This window comes from Lithobates pipiens, unplaced genomic scaffold, assembly GCF_037356315.1.
Source record: "Lithobates pipiens isolate NorthernLeopardFrog02 unplaced genomic scaffold, aLitPip1_a1.2 Scaffold_28, whole genome shotgun sequence".
Taxonomy (NCBI): Eukaryota; Metazoa; Chordata; class Amphibia; order Anura; family Ranidae; genus Lithobates; species Lithobates pipiens.
In genome coordinates this window covers 11,587,383-11,605,976 of record NW_027507789.1, presented here as the reverse complement: position 1 = coordinate 11,605,976, position 18,594 = coordinate 11,587,383, and the positions used below count along the sequence as shown (strand labels likewise).

The window sequence follows — 18,594 nt, the reverse complement described above, 5'->3', positions numbered from 1 at the left end:
CTGAGTTCCTGGGTCTGTACACCCGCTGTGCCCATTATGAGGAGTTCCCACCATCCCTGTGCTGAGTTCCCTGGTCTGTACACCTGCTGTGCCCATTATGAGGGGTTCCCACCATCCCTGTGCTGAGTTCCTGGGTCTGTACACCTGCTGTGCCCATTATAAAGGGTTCCCACCACCGTTGTAATGAGTTCCCGGGTCTGTCCACCTGCTGTGCCCATTATGAGGGGTTCCCACCAACCCTGTGCTGAGTTTCCGGGTCTGCACACCCGCTGTGCCCATTATGAGGGGTTCCCACCAAAAATACATATATATTTCTATATATTGTATGTGTAGCAGCTCGTTAACTGATCACCTTTAATCTCCCCGCTCAGATGTCCCTCCTGTAGCCGCATTTTTGTAGGTTACATACAAGAGCCGAGGCTGGGTGGGGGTGGGGGGGTGCCCTGTAAATGTGACATTGTAATTGCGGGTAATTAAATATTTATTGAGGCTGATGGGGGGGCAGAGCCGCTTGGGTGTGAAATTGGTTTCTCTCGGAGTGACCTGAGCAGATGTGTTAATCCATCCACAGGGAGAAGCGCGGCGGGCGTGTCATTGGAGGACGCCGGAATACAGGGGATGATATCACACTTCTGAGGGGCTTCCAAACTACGGCCCGGGGGCCACAACCGGCCCGCTGCAAGTTTTTTTTTTTTCAAGCCAACAGCTAGGGTTAGTGGTGTATCCTCGATGTGCAAAGACTAAAGATTTAAGGTCAGCGGAGGCTGTCTGTGGTCTCTGCTTCAGCTCCCCTCCCCCTCAACTTGCACCCAATTTCTGATGGGGACTTTGATGCAAAAGGGCACTCTGATGGGGGCCCTAATGTAAGAGGGAACTCTGGGGGTCCTTATGTAAGGAGCAACTCTTATGGGGATTCTAATGTAAGGACAATCTCTGATGGGGACTCCGATGTAAGGGGCAACTTTGATGTGGACTCTAATGTAAGGAGATACACTTATGGGGACACTGATGTAAGGGGGATATCAGATGTAAGGGGGAATTCTGATCAGGACTATAGTGTAAGAAAGAGCTCTTATGGGGACTCTGATGTAAGAGGGAACTCTGATGGGTAACTCTGATAGGGACTCTTATGTAAGGGGGAGCTCTGACTGGAACTCTGATGTAAGGGGGAACTCTGATTGGGACATTAATGTAAGAGGGAACTCTGATGGGGACTCTGATGTAAGGGGGAACTCTGATGAGGACGCTGATGTAATGGGGAAACTCTGATGGGGACTCTGATGTAATGGGGAAACTCTGATGGGTACTCTGATGTAAGGGGGAACTCTGATGGTGACTCTGATGTAAGAGGGGATTCTGATGGGGGCTCTGATGTAAAGGGGAACTCTAATGGGAACTCTGTTGGGGACTCTGATGTAAGGGGGAACTCTAATGGGGACTCTGATAGGGACTCTTATGTAAGGGGGAGCTCTGACTGGAACTCTGATGTAAGGGGGAACTCTGATTGGGACTCTGATGTAAGAGGGAACTCTGATGGGGACTCTGATGTAAGGGGGAACTGTGATGGTGACTGATGTAGGAAGGAATTCTGATGGGGACTCTGATGTAAGGGGGAAACTCTGATGGGGACTCTGATGTAATGGGGAAACTCTGATGGGGACTCTGATGTAAGGGGGAACTCTGATGGGGACTCTGATGTAAGGGGGAACTCTGATGGGGACTCTGATGTAAGGGGGAACTCTGATGGGGACTGTGATGTAAGGGGGAACTCTGATGGGGACTGTGATGTAAGGGGGAACTCTGATGGGGACTCTGATGTAAATTGGGACACATTTTCTATTAAGTTCAGAGGAACATTGCAATTGAATAAAAAATATTATAATTATTATAATTATAGTAAATAAAAAGCGTTTCGTCGTCTTCTTGCCGTTTATAGAAATCGGTTCTCCTTGTTTTCTGGGTTGTCAAAAGAAAACCTCCCGGAAATCATTTTTTTATTTCTGGTTGGGAAATGAAAAGGCGGATTTCTCCCGGAGATCCCCTCCGGCGTCGTGGCCTATGCGGACTGGGCTGTGGAATCGCAATGAGCCGCAGTGCACCATAAAGAGCGCATTTCCGCAAACCTGCATGCGCAGCTCAGTTTGCACACCGCAGAAGATTGAGAGCAGGCAGGTAGGTGTCTTATGTTTCAGGAAAAGACATTGCATGTCTCTTCTGCCATTATATCCTGCCTGCCCCCCCCCCCACCGACTGTTATAAAATGACTTCTGTTCCACTTTAAGAGGAGATATGGTTACAAAGTACAAATATATCAAAGCTGATGCCAGTAATTGTAATGAGCTGTTTACTCCTAAGGTCATTGAAGAGGAAGAAAGGAGCTCTGACCTTAGATTGAGGAAAGGGTTCTTTACTGTTAGAGCAGTAAAACTGTGGAACTCCCTCCCCCCAGAAGTGGTACTAACTGAAAGTGTTGTCAACTTAAAAAAAAGTCTATAGGTGATGTCACTATCCAGTTGTTGTAGCCATAGTCAACGATCTCTCCACTTTACTGAAACTGGCCGGTGGGGAGATCATGTGACCACGGTGCCCACAGAAAGCGTACGTAGAGACCCCTTTTCTCTAGAGCAGGTGTCTCCAAACTGTGGCCCAGGGCCAGATGCAGGCCCCTTGCTTTCATTTATTCAGCCCTAGGGGCACTGCTTCTCCAACTGGCACCAATGATGGAGCTCCACTTCTCCAACTGGCACCATTAATGGAGCTCTACTTCTCCAACTGGCACCATTAATGGAGCTCTGCTCCTCCAACTGGGGCCATTGATGGAGCTCTGCTCCTCCAACTGGGGCCATTGATGGAGCTCTGCTCCTCCAACTCGGGCCATTGATGGAGCTCTGCTCCTCCAACTGGGGCCAGTGATGGAGCTCTACTCGTCCAACTGGCACCAGTGATGGAGCTCTACTCGTCCAACTGGCACCAGTGATGGAGTTCTACTCGTCCAACTGGCACCAGTGATGGAGCTCTACTTGTCCAACTGGCACCAGTGATGGAGCTCTACTCGTCCAACTGGCACCAGTGATGGAGCTCTACTCGTCCAACTGGGGCCATTGATGGAGCTCTGCTCCTCCAACTGGGGCCATTGATGGAGCTCTGCTCCTCCAACTGGGGCCATTGATGGAGCTCTACTTGTCCAACTGGCACCAGTGATGGAGCTCTACTCATCCAACTGGCACCAGTGATGGAGCTCTACTCGTCCAACTGGCACCAGTGATGGAGCTCTACTCGTCCAACTGGCACCAGTGATGGAGCTCTACTCGTCCAACTGTCACCAGTGATGGAGCTCTACTCGTCCAACTGGCACCAGTGATGGAGCTCTACTCGTCCAACTGGCACCAGTGATGGAGCTCTACTCGTCCAACTGGCACCAGTGATGGAGCTCTACTCGTCCAACTGGCACCAGTGATGGAGCTCTACTCGTCCAACTGGCACCAGTGATGGAGCTCTACTCGTCCAACTGGCACCAGTGATGGAGCTCTACTCGTCCAACTGGGGCCAGTGATGGAGCTCTGCTCGTCCAAATGGGGCCATTGATGGAGCTCTTCTCCTCCAACTGGGGCCATTGATGGAGCTCTGCTCCTCCAACTGGGGCCATTGATGGAGCTCTTCTCCTCCAACTGGGGCCATTGATGGAGCTCTGCTCCTCCAACTGGGGCCATTGATGGAGCTCTGCTCCTCCAACTGGCGCCATTGATGGAGCTCTGCTCCTCCAACTGGCGCCATTGATGGATGCTGGCCGTCATTCAGTAAAGTCAAAAACTGCTTTTTTGTTAATTCTAAAAGCCAGGCAATTCTTTTCTTAATTTTCTTTATTTATTTTTGGGCTTTTTTTGTAGTTTCGGATTATCTGCGTTTTTTTAAATAACTCTGTCTCCTCTGAAGTGATTGTCATTCGCGTCTCTCAGCATCACATAGTCCATTAACTGCAGCCCTAATCAGGCACAATGCAAACGGCAACAATGGCCCTCCCGCCACGTACAAGATAGCAGCTCCAGCGGGCTCCTCTAGTCGTAGAGTCATGTGGTAAATGCTTGTTATTGTCTATTGACGAGTGTATATCACAGCGAATACGCCATCGGAGCTGAGGAGTCGGGGAGGGGGTGGGGGGAGGAGCAGTACACAAAAATAGCAAATACCCCGCCACCCTAACAGGTTCATAATTGTAACCATTACAGTGGTGGGAACCGGCTTTCATCAACATATAGAGGACCTCATTTTTGCCCGATGAAAAAGACATGAGAGCTTTTCATCGGAAAATGTGACCGTGTGTACGCTCCATCGGAATTTAGCTGTCCGAATTTCCGCCAGCCAAAAATTGATAGCGGGTTCTTGAGCCGAATTCCGTCGGGAAAACCATCAGAGCTTTTTCCGACGAGAATTCCGATCGCGTGTACGCGCCATTATTAGTTCCTGCTAACATAAGCTGTTTCAGGGCTGTACAAGGTCCCCTTCTACAAGCAACTGGGATTGGGACCCTTAATGGTTTTCTTTTTTGGTCCTCTGAGGCTGCTTTGAACTCGCCCTAACTCGGCTGTGCATGTCCCTCACTGGTGCCATCTCAATGACCCAGCATTGCAGTCTGTGTCTGCTCCAACGAGTCATCTCTTCGAAATGTTATTATGCTAGTGTATGTCTGTGGGAATGTTTCCCCATTTGTGAGGTCAGGTACTGATGTTGGACGAGAAGACCTAACTCGCCATCAGCATTCCTGTTCATCCCAAAGGTGTTTAGTTGGGTTGAAGTCAAGTACTGATGTTGGGTGAGAAGACCTGACTCACCATCTGCATTTAATTTCATCCCAAAGATGTTCAGTTGGATTAAGGTCAGGTAATGATGTTGGGTGAGAAGACCTGGCTCAGTATCGGCATTTAAAATAATCCTAAAGGTGTTCAGTTGGGTTGAAGTCAAGTACTGATGTTGGATGAGAAGACGTGACTCACTATTGGCATTCCAGTTCATCCCAAAGGTGTTCATTTGGGTCGAGGTCGGGTACTAATTTTGGATAAGAAGATCTGGCTCACCATCAGCATTCCAATTCATGCCGCAGGTGCTCAGTAGGGTTGAGGTCAGGTACTGAGGTTGGGTGAGAAGACCTGGCTCACTAGCGACATTCCAAATAATCCCAAATGTGTTCAGTTGGGTTGAGGTCAGGTAGTAAGTTTGGATAAGAAGACCTCGCTCACCATCTGCATTCCAATTCATGCCGCAGGTGCTCAGTAGGGTTGAGGTCAGGTACTGAGGTTGGGTGAGAAGACCTGGCTCACTAGCGACATTCCAAATAATCCCAAATGTGTTCAGTTGGGTTGAGGTCAGGTAGTAAGTTTGGATAAGAAGACCTCGCTCACCATCTGCATTCCAATTCATGCCGCAGGTGCTCAGTAGGGTTGAGGTCCGGTACCGAGGTTGGGTGAGAAGACCTGGCTCACTAGTGACATTCCAAATAATCCCAAATGTGTTCAGTTGGGTTGAGGTCAGGTAGTAAGTTTGGATAAGAAGACCTCGCTCACCATCTGCATTCCAATTCATGCCGCAGGTGCTCAGTAGGGTTGAGGTCAGGTACCGAGGTTGGGTGAGAAGACCTGGCTCACTAGTGACATTCCAAATAATCCCAAAGGTGTTCAGTTGGGTTGAAGTCAAGTACTGATGTTGGGTGAGAAGACCTGACTCACCATTGGCATTCCAATTCATTCCAAAGGTGTTCAGATGGGTTGAGGTCAAGTACTGATGTTGGATAAGAAGATCTGGCTCCCCATCAGCGTTCCAACATTCCCATTCATGCCAAAGGTGTTTAACAGGGTTGAGGTCAAGGTTTGATGATGGATAAGAAGACCTGGCTCACCATCAGTGTTCCAATTCATCCCAAAGGATATCGGTAATGTTGAAGTCAGGTACTGATGTTGTAGGAGAAGTCCTGACTTACCATCTGCATTCCAATTCATCCCAGGTGTTCAGTAGGGTTGAGGTCAGGGCTCTGTACAGGACACTCAAGTTCTAAACTGGTCACACCATGTCTTTATGGCGGGCTTTGTACACATGGGGCACATGGGGGGAACAGAAAAGGGTCTTTCCCAAACTGTTACGCAAGGCTGGAAGAGCACCATTGTCTACAAAGTCCTTGTATGATGGAGTATTAACAGTACCCTTCGCTGGAGACTCCCAAACCTGGGAAGGAGGAGGTCCACATCCTTTGGGCCATCTAGTGTATCCATTTTGGAGTGGGGTGATCCTATTGCCAATATGGATAGAGGTCTTTAATCATGAACTTCCAAGGACAGGACTGATGTTGGATGAGAAGACCTGGCTCGCCATCGGTTTCCAATCTATCCCAAAGGTGTTCAGTACGGATGAGGTCAGGGTTCTATGTAGGACACTCAAGTTCCTCCACACCAAACCGGTCACACCATTTCTTTATGGAGTTGGCTTTGTATAATGTCATGCTGGAACAAAAAAAACAAGGGTTTTTTTTTTTTTTTTTTTACAGTTAGAGCAGTAAGTCTTTGGGAACTGCCTTCTCCAAGAAGAAAAAAATGAAAGTGTTGTTAACTTCAGGGCTATGAGAATTGTTTAAGCAAAAAAATCCCACACAGGTTAAAAGGGATGGACCTCTGTCTTTTTTTTCAACCCAACCACTTAGTATAAACTAAGCCCTAAGTGCTTCTTTTCATTCTACATCCAGCTGTGTTCATTATTCATTGTCACATTGTTCTCTGCTATCAGAGAGGTGCTCAGTGATTTGTTACTTGCTTTCTTCCATATTCCTGGGGATCAGCTGCAATCGATCATCATCAGCGTTCAATACCTTCTGCCTTGTTGGGCTCATTATCGGTCCCGATGACAATCTGTTGATTGATCTTCTCTTGTTTTGTACTTTCCTCATTATAGAATGGTCATTCCCTTCTTGTCGGCTTCTTTCTATTGAGCCAAATGCCCCCCACCCCTGCTGCTAATCACTGCTGCTATTCTCAATAGGATTATACACTTTAGAAGAGCGTTATTGTCAATTAAAAGTCATGAGGTTGGCGTGGTCCATTTTCCAATTTATCTGTTGTTGGTAGTCACCCGGGGACACATTCAAGTGCTTATTTGCATAATCTTACCTTGTCTATATCACAGGAGCCAAACATAATCTGTAATCTTGCTTTGATCATTTATAAGTCCTCAGCATTGATGGTTCTTTTCCAGATGTGCAAACTTCCCATTCCATATGCACCAATTTTACACGCACCCCATATCAGAGATGCCAGCTTTTGAACTGAGCACCAATAATAAGCCGAAAGGTCCCTCTCCTCTTTAATGACTTCGCCCCGACAACGTCATTGGATGACGAAACACGTAGGTCGGGGTCAGATGTGTGACGTGAATATATGCCGGGACACCGTGGCCATTTTGTGGGTTTGAAATGCTGGTCGTTTCTATCATGCGAGTTTTTATTCCTGCAATGTGAGTGTATTAATTTGGATCTTATTACATTAAAACTTTTTATGGGATGTCAGGACTAGAGTCTTTCTTTTATGTCCATTTGAGACTTTGGCTACTGTGGTGGAAATGCTGGAAATGATCCCTGAGGCTGTTTGCTGTTGGAGCTGATGTTTGGTCAATAACCTATATATTCCATTTGAGGGTAAGAGGCAGTGTGTTTTGGGTGTTGGTGGCGGTCTCTCTACGCTTATGACACATGATCTCTGCTCTAGCAAAAACCTACCTGGATATTATAGGGAATGTTATTATGTACTTGTATTACAGTTAGTGCTGCACCATTTTTACCCCCTTCTCTTTAGTCTGGAGACCACGGTGCCCATGGTTGCCAAAAAGAATATCACATTTTGATTAGTCTGAAAACAGAACAGTTTACCACTTTGCAACAGACCATTTTAAATGATCTTTGGTTCAGAGAACTGTTTTCCACTTTGCAACAGACCATTTTAAATGATCTTTGGTTCAGAGAACTGTTTTCAACTTTGCAACAGACCATTTTAAATGAGTTTTGGCCATGGGAGGACAACGGTGTATATGGCTTCTTTGTATGATAGAGCTTTAACTTGTATTTTTGGATGGCACGGCGAGCTGTGTTCACAGTGATTATTGGAAGTATTCTTAAAGCGGAGGTCCACCCTAAAGTGGACCTTCCGCTCATTGGAATTCTCCCCCCCTCCGGCGCCACAATTGGCACCTTTCAGGGGGGAGGGGGTGCAAATACCTGTACAGTACAGGTATCTGCACCCACTTCCGGAATATCTCTCTGCGGAAAGGGGCGTAGATTACGCCCCTTTCCGAAAGTCCCCCGCTGCCTGCTGGGAAACACACAGATCCCAGAGGCAGCGGGTCCATCCTTATTGCGCAGCGCGACTTGCGCATGCGCAGTAGGGAACCGGGAAATGAAGCCGAAAGGCTCCACTTCCTGATTCCCATACCCAAGATGGCGGCGGCAGCACCCGAGAGACGATCGAGAGATCGGCTTCGGGTGCCGACATTGCGGGCGCCCTGGACAGGTAAGTGTCACTTTTTTTAAAGTCAGCAACTGCAGTATTTGTAGCTGCTGGCTTTTAAAAAAAAAAAAAAATGCGGACTCCCGCTTTAAACCCGTGCAGAGGGCCCAAAGAGCACTGACCTCTAATATTGCCTTTTGACCTTGTGCCTTCACACAGAGATTTCGCCAGATTCTTGGACTCTCTTGCTGATATTATATACTGTAGATGATGATGGATTTAAAGTCTTTGCAATTTTACGTTGAGGAACCTTATTGTTGGACGATTTTTAAACTCAACTTTTCACAGATTGGGAAACCTCTGCCCATCTTTACTTCTGAGACACTCTGAATCTCCAAGATGCTCTTTTTTTTCTAATGCATTTCTAGTCCCTTAATGTCCCCTGTAGCATGCCCTCAGTCTCCAGCAACTTCTGTAGTAGATCTCATGTGCTGACCATACCATGTAATATGTCCCACAGTCTCTGACCCTCTCCTGTAGTATGTCTGCAGTCTCCCACCATCTCCTGTGGTATGTCCCCAATATCCAGCAATCTATGTAGCATGTCTCCGCTCTCTAACTATCTGCTATCTCCAATAGTCTCTGACTGTTCTCTATAGTGTTACATATAACTATTATGTGCGTTCCTCTGATGATTGCTAGGGCTGTACTTTATAAATACATTGAACTCTAGTGTTCTAAACCTTAGTCGTGTTTTTATGGTTGCTTGTGTTTCTGCTGGGGAGTTTTTCTTCCTCACTTTTTTTGTTTTTCTCTGACACCAATCAAATAGGTGGGAAGCAAGCAGAAATCTCTCGTATAGGGACACAGACAGGAATAATAGTCGACAGGGGTTCTAACCCTCCCACACTGTATCCGAAACGTAAAAAAAAGCAAAAAAAAACCGCGTTAGCTGCATATAGGAGCTTGAGGTGAGATCTCATTCCCGTGCATAAAGAGGTGGAACTAAAAGCAGCAGCAAAGTGAGCAGTGTGCCCTCCCAGTAATATAGTTCCAGTAGATCATGGTACTAGGGTGAGTATTTCGTTGGGGTAGAATGTCTATATATATATATATATATATATATAGATATAGATATCTACCTATATATATATATAGATATATATATTATAATATGATCATTATTTGAACAATAGCCTCCTTTTATACTGTCAGCAAGTATGAACTTCAGATCTTGGAAAGTATTTGAGCTTCAAAACTGCCGTCAGCCAGACTGAACGGAGCAACAGGAAAATAATAATGAAATAAAAGCCATCCCGGTTGCATAGCCCCCTCCAGGCTGACGGGCTGCAGGTTGCCGCTCATTGCAGACGTCTTTTTCGAAGCTGCAAACTGAAGTCTTACCTTTTTATTTTTTGCTAGTGCAAGTCACCTGGATGGCAAACTAATTGGCTCCGGATCAAAACACTGTCTGCTTAGACTTCACAAGGCCTCAAACTCTGGCAGATCTAGGGAGTAACAGCTGTCTGACGCCTCTCACAGCCATCAGCAAAGTGTCAGAGATTGTGTTATCATCCTACTTGTAGTGGCTCCGACTCCTCCTTTCCTAGCAATGGAAAACGGCTGTTCGATGTGTATGAATCCTAAACTATTCACTCAGCGAGAGGGAATTCTCTGATGGAGGAAGGAGGTCCTGATTTCTCTATATAGATCTTTATATCACTAGAAGAGTCACCAGCAAGAGGAAGAAGGTACTGATTCCTCTATAGAGATCTTTATATCACTAGAGGGGTCACCAGCAGGAGGAAGGAGGTCCTGATTCCTCTATATAGATCTTTATATCACTAGAGGGGTCACCAGCAGGAGGAAGGAGGTCCTGATTTCTCTAAATAGATCTTTATATCACTAGAGGGGTCACCAGCAGGAGGAATGAGGTCCTGATCCCTCTATATAGATCTTTATATCACTAGAGGGGTCACCAGCAGGAGGAAGGAGGTCCTGATTCCTCTATAGAGATCTTTATATCACTAGAGGGGTCACCAGCAGGAGGAAGGAGGTCCCGATTCCTCTATATAGATCTTTATATCCCTAGAGGGGTCACCAGCAGGAGGAAGGAGGTCCTGATCCCTCTATATAGATCTTTATATCACTAGAGGGGTCACCAGCAGGAGGAAGGAGGTCCTGATTCCTCTATATAGATCTTTATATCACTAGAGGGGTCACCAGCCAGAGGAAGGAGGTCCTGATTTTTCTAAATAGATCTTTATATCACTAGAGGGGTCACCAGCAGGAGGAAGGAGGTCCTGATTCCTCTATATAGATCTTTATATCACTAGAGGGGTCACCAGCCAGAGGAAGGAGGTCCTGATTCCTCTATAGAGATCTTTATATCACTAGAGGGGTCACCAGCAGGAGGAAGGAGGTCCTGATTCTTCTATATAGATCTTTATATCATTAGAGGGACCACTAGCAGGAAGAAGGAGGTCCTGATTAGATTTGATTAGATCTTTATATCACTTATATTACTAGAATAGTTACCAGCAGGAGGAAGGAGGTCCTGATTCCTCTGTATAGATCTTTATATTACTAGAAGAGTCACCAGCGGGAAGAAGGAAGTCCTGATTCCTCTATATCAGCTCTTCTCAACTCCAGAGGAACCCTTGAAATAACATTCAGGTCTCGTGGAAACGTTGCTAAAACCGTTTCATTGGTTGTCAGTGGGAAGAATGTTCCTCTAAAGTGGTGAATTGATGAAAAATGGCCTCTAGAATCAATCTGCACCACATGCCCTAGATTAAACTAGATGAAAGTCCCTGTCCCTCACCCCCCTACAATTGAAAGGTTAAAAAAAGAAAAAACAAACACTAAACTAATAAAAAGAGGCAGACTTGATGAACCAGTCTGGTGACCCCTCTGGTGATTATAAAGATCTATATAGAGGACTCGGGACCTTCTTCCTCCTGCTGGTGATCCCTCTAGTGATATAAAGATCTATATAGAGGCAGGTGCAGTCAGATGAGAATGGACGGTGTTCGGTTCTAGCCTGAATGCCCTCACTGTTGTGTAGATGTGAACTCATCCACCCAAATCTCGTATCAGCATTAACACATTATTGTTTTTTCAAAAGTCGTTTTCAGTGCTTTCAAATTTGCAGCCTTCATTAAAATAGACCCTTATGATCCTGCCATGAAAGTCTTTGTTTAGGCACTTCCTGCGATAGGATGGCAACGCTCTGTTCCTGTCTCCTTCCTTGTCACCCTAGGGGCAGGAAGTGTTGTTGGGGGTTAAGAAATCAAATGCAGCCACTACATCGAAGGACTGCTAAGGCTTCATCAACACCAATTATTTATTTTTTTCTTAAAAGCCTGTGGCGTGCAAAACACACCCAAAAACTTCCACCCGGTGCCAAAAAAAGTGCACACACATCAAGAGTGAACACAAAAAAACGTGCAACGGGTGTCCGACTGTCCTCCACTAGGAAGGACCTTACCCTGATCCCCCGGCTCCAGACGGGGACTGAGGTACCATACATGGCCCATCTGGACGAAACCAGACGAGCGCCTTTCTCCGGAAGGTCTGCCGAAACAGACCCACCCAGGTACTAGGGTAGAGGCTCCCCCCGAAGGAAGACCCCCAGAGAGAGAGGGCGAACCAAGCCAGAAGGCCTATGTCCACCCTCCCACAAGACTTTCAGGGTTGGCCCGAGGACCTACACCCTACTCGCCACACGTGCAGTGACAAACATAAAACGTGACACACATAAAAATAAATAAAGTGGGGAAGGGATAGTGAAGAGGGAGAGTGAAAAGGTGGCCATTGTGTGATACAATGACCAGGCCCTCCGGCCTTGAATCAAAAATTCCTCTGGTCCTAGCCAAAGGGCCCGGCCCTAGAGGCAGGTGTGAAAAGGCGTATCTTTGGTGAGGTGGCCATGGTGCCAAATATCAAAGTGACGGATCACAGTGAACGTAAGGCACCCCTGAACTGCCACTTCAGGGGCTCATCACCACAGGCTTTCCAACAAAAGCATCCCCGACCCCCCCCCCCCCCCCCCCCCAGCCCAGACCACAGCAGCCCCCACCCCAGCCAGAAATGCTTATGGTTGGGCAAAATTGAACGGTTCTTCTTGTAAAAAAAAATAACCTGTTAATCTGTAAAAAAAAAATTGTGGTCTTGCCTCCATCCCTAAATAAATATCTATGCAAAATCCATAAATCCTGGGACTTTAAATGACGCACATGACTTATAATAGTTATCTAATCAAACCACATAAATTGCACATTTATTGATACAAATAAATGACAATAAAATGCACCTTGCATCTCCTCCTGAGGAAGTGGACGGTGAGCCACGAAACGCATTGAGCTAAGTCCCAGGATTTATGGATTTTGTGTGTTTTTACCATCCCCAACCGCTTCCACTTAAAGTGATACTAAAGTCTCAGTTTTTTGTTTCTTTAAAAATAACAAACATGTTATACTGGCCTGCTCTGTGTAATGGTTTTTGCACAGAGCGGCCCCGATCCGCTTTTTATAGGGTCCCTCGCTGGCGCTCCCGGGCCCATCCTCCTGCCGAGTGCTCCCACAGCAAGCGGCTTGCTATGGTGGCAGCTGAGCCGAGCCACTGCTCTGTGTGTCCATTCAGACAGGGAGCCATGGTTCGGCCCCATAGTCCTCACTGACTTTGATTGACACCAGCCAGCGGGAGCCAATGGTGCTGCGCTGCCTGGGCAGGAAAGACACTCCTGCATCATTGATGGATTGAAATGAGGCTCAGGTAAGTATTAGGGGGGGGTGAGGGTGGCTGCTGCACACAGAAGGCTTTTTATCCTAATGCATAGAATGCACCTTCTGGCTTTACAACCACTTTAAACCGCAAAGGTAGCGGATGGGCTTATACATATGCCATGGCCACTATGCTTTGCATTATGGCACAGAAAAAAAATTCCCTGCTGCCACGTATGAAGAGTAGTATTTCCCTCCGAATGTGTCCTTTTCAGTTGAATGGGGAAGCCCTGAACCGTGTGCAGTGCAGGAGGGTGCGATGCGCTGGTGCAGGGTTTAAAGCGTTAAAACAGGCGGTGAGAAAACCAATAAAAGTCCTCACTGCCAATCAAATGCCCTCCGAAGAACAATTGGAAAGCAGATCACTTACCTGAAGGCACCGCATGTATAAATGAGCCGCTGTGTCCTGTCCATTCATCTTGAGTGCAGCTGAGGCTGCTGAGAAAGGGATTGGGGATTCTCTATCCTCAGTCCCTTTCCATGTCTCAAAGGGGAGATGTCAGGGGTCTGTTTAGACCACTTCCATCTCACCAAAGCCCACCCCCCCCAACAGGGTTATATATATATATATATATATATTTTTTTTTAGATTGTAAGCTGTCACGATCTGGAGTCAGGCTCAGAGACCAATAGCTATAGCAGCAGAGCAGATATTCACACAGGTCACCCTGGCTGATGGCACGGGTTCACCTGAGGTGCGGGGTCTAAGCACTAACCGGTATTCACCAGAGCTCCCAAAGGTGGAGATGGGCTTGGCTGCGTGTTAGTGCCAGGTCACGGTCCTCAGGATAGCCCCACCAGGAGGTGAGCAAGCCGGGGTTCAGTAGCGGAAGAACAGGTAAGGATCAAACTAGAGCGTGGTCAGTAAGCAAGCCAAAAAGGTCGGTAACGAGTTGTTGCAGATTGGGATCAGGCAGAAGCGTAGTCGTGGAACAAGCCAAGGGTCGATAACAAGCAGTAGTAAATATAAGCGGCAGCAGCGAAGATGGGAACGAGATACAGGCTGGAGATGGCACAATATTCTGGCAAGGAGGAAGTGCAGAGACATGGCTTATATAGGAAGTTCATGGGAGGAGCAAAGGGTTCAAGGTTCAAGGCAAACAAGATTCAAGACAAGATCACTAAAGGAATTGTCCAAGGAGCTGTCCAAGGAGCTGTCCAAGGAGCTGTCCAAGGAGCTGTCCAAGGAGCTGTCCAGCATTCCAGGTGGCTCAGTAAGCAGAGTCACTGCCAGACACACCAGAGGTCCCAGGTTCAAGCCCAGGTCCTAACATAAGCTAACGAGCAGGGCCCTCTGATTCTTTTTGTACCAAATTGTAATGTAACTGTAATGTCTGCCCTCATGTTGTAAAGCTCTGAGCAAACTGTTGGCGCTATAAAAAAACCTGTATATACTAATATAAATATATAAATATATATATATATATATATATATATATATATATATATATATAAATAAATATTGTAAAAAAATAAATAAATAAAAGCTACTGATTCAGTCCACGCCTCATCAGTGCTGCATATTAGAGCCACAGTCACGTGACAAAAAAAGGTGTCATTAAACAGGGTCGGCAAGTACTTGAAAAAAAGTATTAGTACTTGTACGCGGTCTTAAAAAAGTGGTATTGGGACAACCCTACTTAATATCAATCTTGCCGGCCGGTGATCCAGCATCAGCCCATCCTTCCGGGACTTAAAGAACGTGACGATTTCTACGTGTTTCGTCGTGCGGTGCCGTGCCCCGGACGACGTCACCATATGACGAAACGCGCAGGACGGAGCAATGTACTGACGTCAGCGCGTTCCTAGAGTCTCAGAAGGACGAGTTGCTGCCGTATCGCCGGCCTGCAAGATTATCAAGGCAGTTTTTAATCCTTTTTTTGATGTACGTGCAATTTTGATCTATTTGAATAATGATTTTGTAATACGTGGAGCCCTTTATATTTTGGGGATAACCTATGAAAACATTATCTGGTCGGTCTACATCCATGTCTTGAGAGGATCTTCAGACGGTACCAAAAGCCCCTGGCTGGGTGTGTAGCCACAAGTGTCATTGATCTTCCATAGTAGGAGGTCTGTGTGAGCTGCTTTTGTCTGAATTGGTGGTGCTTCAAATGATTTACACATTCCGGGTGGCAATGTTGATGCACTGACAAGAATACTCTCACCTTTAAAATTATTTCACTATTTTGGACTATTTTTAATATTACTTATTATTTGTTACATATGGGCGATCATTTATACAGTGCGACTCTGTAGATGTTTTTTGATTTGTTATGGGGCTTTGTTTATATATCACAGGAGAGTTACTGCTTGGATAATTGATTTGTTATTTGGTCACTTTATTTTTACAAGCGCAGTTCTTCTTTCTTTATTCTCTTATCCATGTGTGGAAGCTTTGTGAATTGAGCCTGTTGGCTCCTGAGATGTATGTCGTTCAGCCCGGTCCTCCTAATCACAGGCGGTTTGCAGATCTTTACTAGTCTGCAAAATTTTTTTAGTAACATTTGAAGATCTAACGTGAGAGACTAAAATGTAACCCAGACAGATCTTTAGAGGTTCCATTTGTAGCAAGAATAGAAGTCTCAGACAAGTGATTTGTGTGGGAAGGGGGGGGGGGGGATCTGAAGAGTGCAGCAATGCTTCTCATGCCTCACTAATTTGGAGAGCTGACTACACAGCTGAGGCTCGCCTGGCAGTCTGAGGATTGCTAATTACAGAGGACCTTGCTTTGTTATCACATGAAAATAATGATACACAAGAAATCTCATTTAAATATCTCCCAAAAAAGTTACTCTTCTGCCGAAGCTGCCGCAGTTAATTAAGTGAACCTCGACACAAAATTATACAAACGTTAATATATCCAGCCTCAGTGGCAGCTGGTGGGCTTTTCTTCTGGGGGGGGGCGGCAATGAACCAGCACTACTCCCCTTTCTCCCGGGCGGTGCAACGCTGATTCACCCTCCACCCCCACCCCCCACACCAGGGGCAGACGCGGGGCTCACGCCACTGTCATCCAGCACCCCCCGGGAGGTCCGGCACTTACTATGTGGTGGGCTGTCCTCCCATGTCCTCCTGTTTTCTCCTTCCATGTCCTCTTCTCCTCCTGTGTCCTCCTTCCATGTCCTCCTCTCCTCCTGTGTCCTCCTTCCATGTCTTCTTCTCCTGCTGTGTCTTCCTTCCATGTCCTCCTCTCCTCCTGTGTCCATCTTCCATGTCCACCCCTCTTCCTGTGTCCTCCTTCCATGTCCTCCTCTCCTCCTGTGTCCTCCTCCTGTGTCCTCCTTCCATGTCCTCCTGTGTCCTCCTTCCATGTCCTCCTGTGTCCTCCTTCCATGTCCTCCTGTGTCCTCCTTCCATGTCCTCCTTTCCTCCTGTGTACTCCTTCCATGTCCTCCTCTCCTCCTGTGTCCTCCTTCCATGTCCTCCTTTCCTCCTGTGTCGGTCTTCCATGTCCACCCCTCTTCCTGTGTCCTCCTTCCATGTCCTCCTCTCCTCCTGTGTCCTCCTTCCGTGTTCGGTTTGCTGAGATTCAGCCGAACGTATCACAAGTTCGGATGTCAGATCCAAACCCCATTGAAGTCGGTGGGAGCTAAATCTGTCCAATCAAATTTCCCAATTTTTTTTTACAAAAATGTCTGGGGGGTGGGAGGTTGGGCACTGCTCTAGACTCTTTGGATCTAGTACAGATTTTAAGGGGGTACCCCAAACAAATAATGTTGTGTCCCCCCCAAGTCCATTCTAGACCTTTGATCCAAACACTCCTGGCAGGCCCACAAAGAGGGTAAGGGCACCTTCTGAACCACACTGTGCCTTCTGAATCCTACTAGGTCACATGGCCTCAACATGGCCCCCTTTTCATGTTGAAGAGGACAATTTCCCAATTGTTAAGGCTAATAGCCAAAGGATTGGTGAGAGGTGCTTGGGGGGGGGGGGGGGGGGAATGGGAATTGCCCCAGGATCTAGTACATATTTTAAGGGATTACCCTAAACAAAAGAATAATGGTGGGGGGTTCCTCTCTCAAGTCCATATCAGACCCTTAATCCAAACGCTCAGCCTGGCAGGCCTGGAAAGAAGAGTGAGGGCACCTCCTGAACCATACCAGGCATGGGACCTCCCTTGTGTTGATGAAGACAAGGGCCTTTTCCCCACAACCCTGGCCCAGTGGTTGTGGGGGTGTAGGGAAATTTTTGGAATCCCAAAGCCCCCTTAAAATAAAGAGGCCCCCAGATATCTGTTCCCCCTATTCCTTTGTGAATTAATCAGGGGCGCGTGGTACCCCTACTCATTCACAAAAAAGTCAGTTGTAAATAATCAGACACAAGTTATGACAAGTTTTATTAAACAAATAAACCCCCCCCCCATAAAAAAAATAAATCCAGCATCAATCATGGTGAACGTGAAGACAAACCAGCCATGTACGGGAATGGGACCATTGACCTCGCTGGTTGTTGGTGGGTGACATTGGCAGATGGGCATCCTCCAGCCAGGAAATGAGGCGGGTTCCCTATGACTAATTCACATTTGTGAGAAGCTCACAGTATGCAGTGAAATCAGCGTAACTTCATTGGAGAGGAGTCTTGTTTAATAAGTTGAACTGTTTTGTAACTGTCGCTGGATGTTTATATAGTTCCTGCACGCTAAAGTCAAAGGTTTGTAGTTTTGGAATCCAGCGTTCTCACTCCATTACTTCTATGTTTTGTTTTGTATCTACAGATAAGATTGAGAATGGCGATGTTTACCAGAGGAAAAAGGGGGCCCTTTCTTCTCCGGGAGATGACCCGTCACTGCTGAGCTCCCGAGAACCCACCAACAAAGGTGGCAACAGCTGGAGACGGATCATGCTTCTCATCCTGGCCATCACCATACACAACATTCCAGGTAAGACTCGTGTCTGGCCATCTGCAATCATTATCACCAATGTTTGGGAATGGTTCACCAAAGAGTCTGTATATCGAACCACCGGTCATTGAAAGCTATATATGGCACTAAGAAAGTTCTGTCTGGAGCACAGAAGGGTTTGTGACAATAAATGAATTTACAGCTGGGTGTTTGTTTCAGAACTGTGTTTAAAATCACTTTTTTTCCCTAGATCTACGTGTCTGATGTACAGTATAGCTGAGGAAGTCTCAACAACCAATAGAAAGGCGCTATTGGGTAGTTGGAAGAGTAGAGTCCCAGGGTAGAGTGAGTCCCAGGGTAGAGTGAGTCCCAGGGTAGAGTGAGTCCCAGGGTAGAGTGAGTCCCAGGGTAGAGTGAGTCCCAGGGTAGAGTGAGTCCCAGGGTAGAGTGAGTCCCAGGGTAGAGTGAGTCCCAGGGTAGAGTAGAGTCC

At 46.8% G+C, this 18,594-nt stretch overlaps 1 protein-coding gene across 1 annotated transcript in view; it reads left to right on the top strand.

Annotated features, from left to right (window-relative positions):
* SLC39A11 (solute carrier family 39 member 11) overlaps positions 1 to 18,250 on the top strand; it is a gene marked incomplete in the record, with an annotated part of 234,009 nt that extends 215,759 nt beyond the window's left edge. The window contains 1 exon segment of the mRNA XM_077458678.1: positions 17,979 to 18,250. Within this exon segment, the coding sequence (XP_077314804.1) occupies positions 17,979 to 18,235 (257 nt within the window).
* Between the last annotated feature and the right edge of the window lie 344 nt (positions 18,251 to 18,594).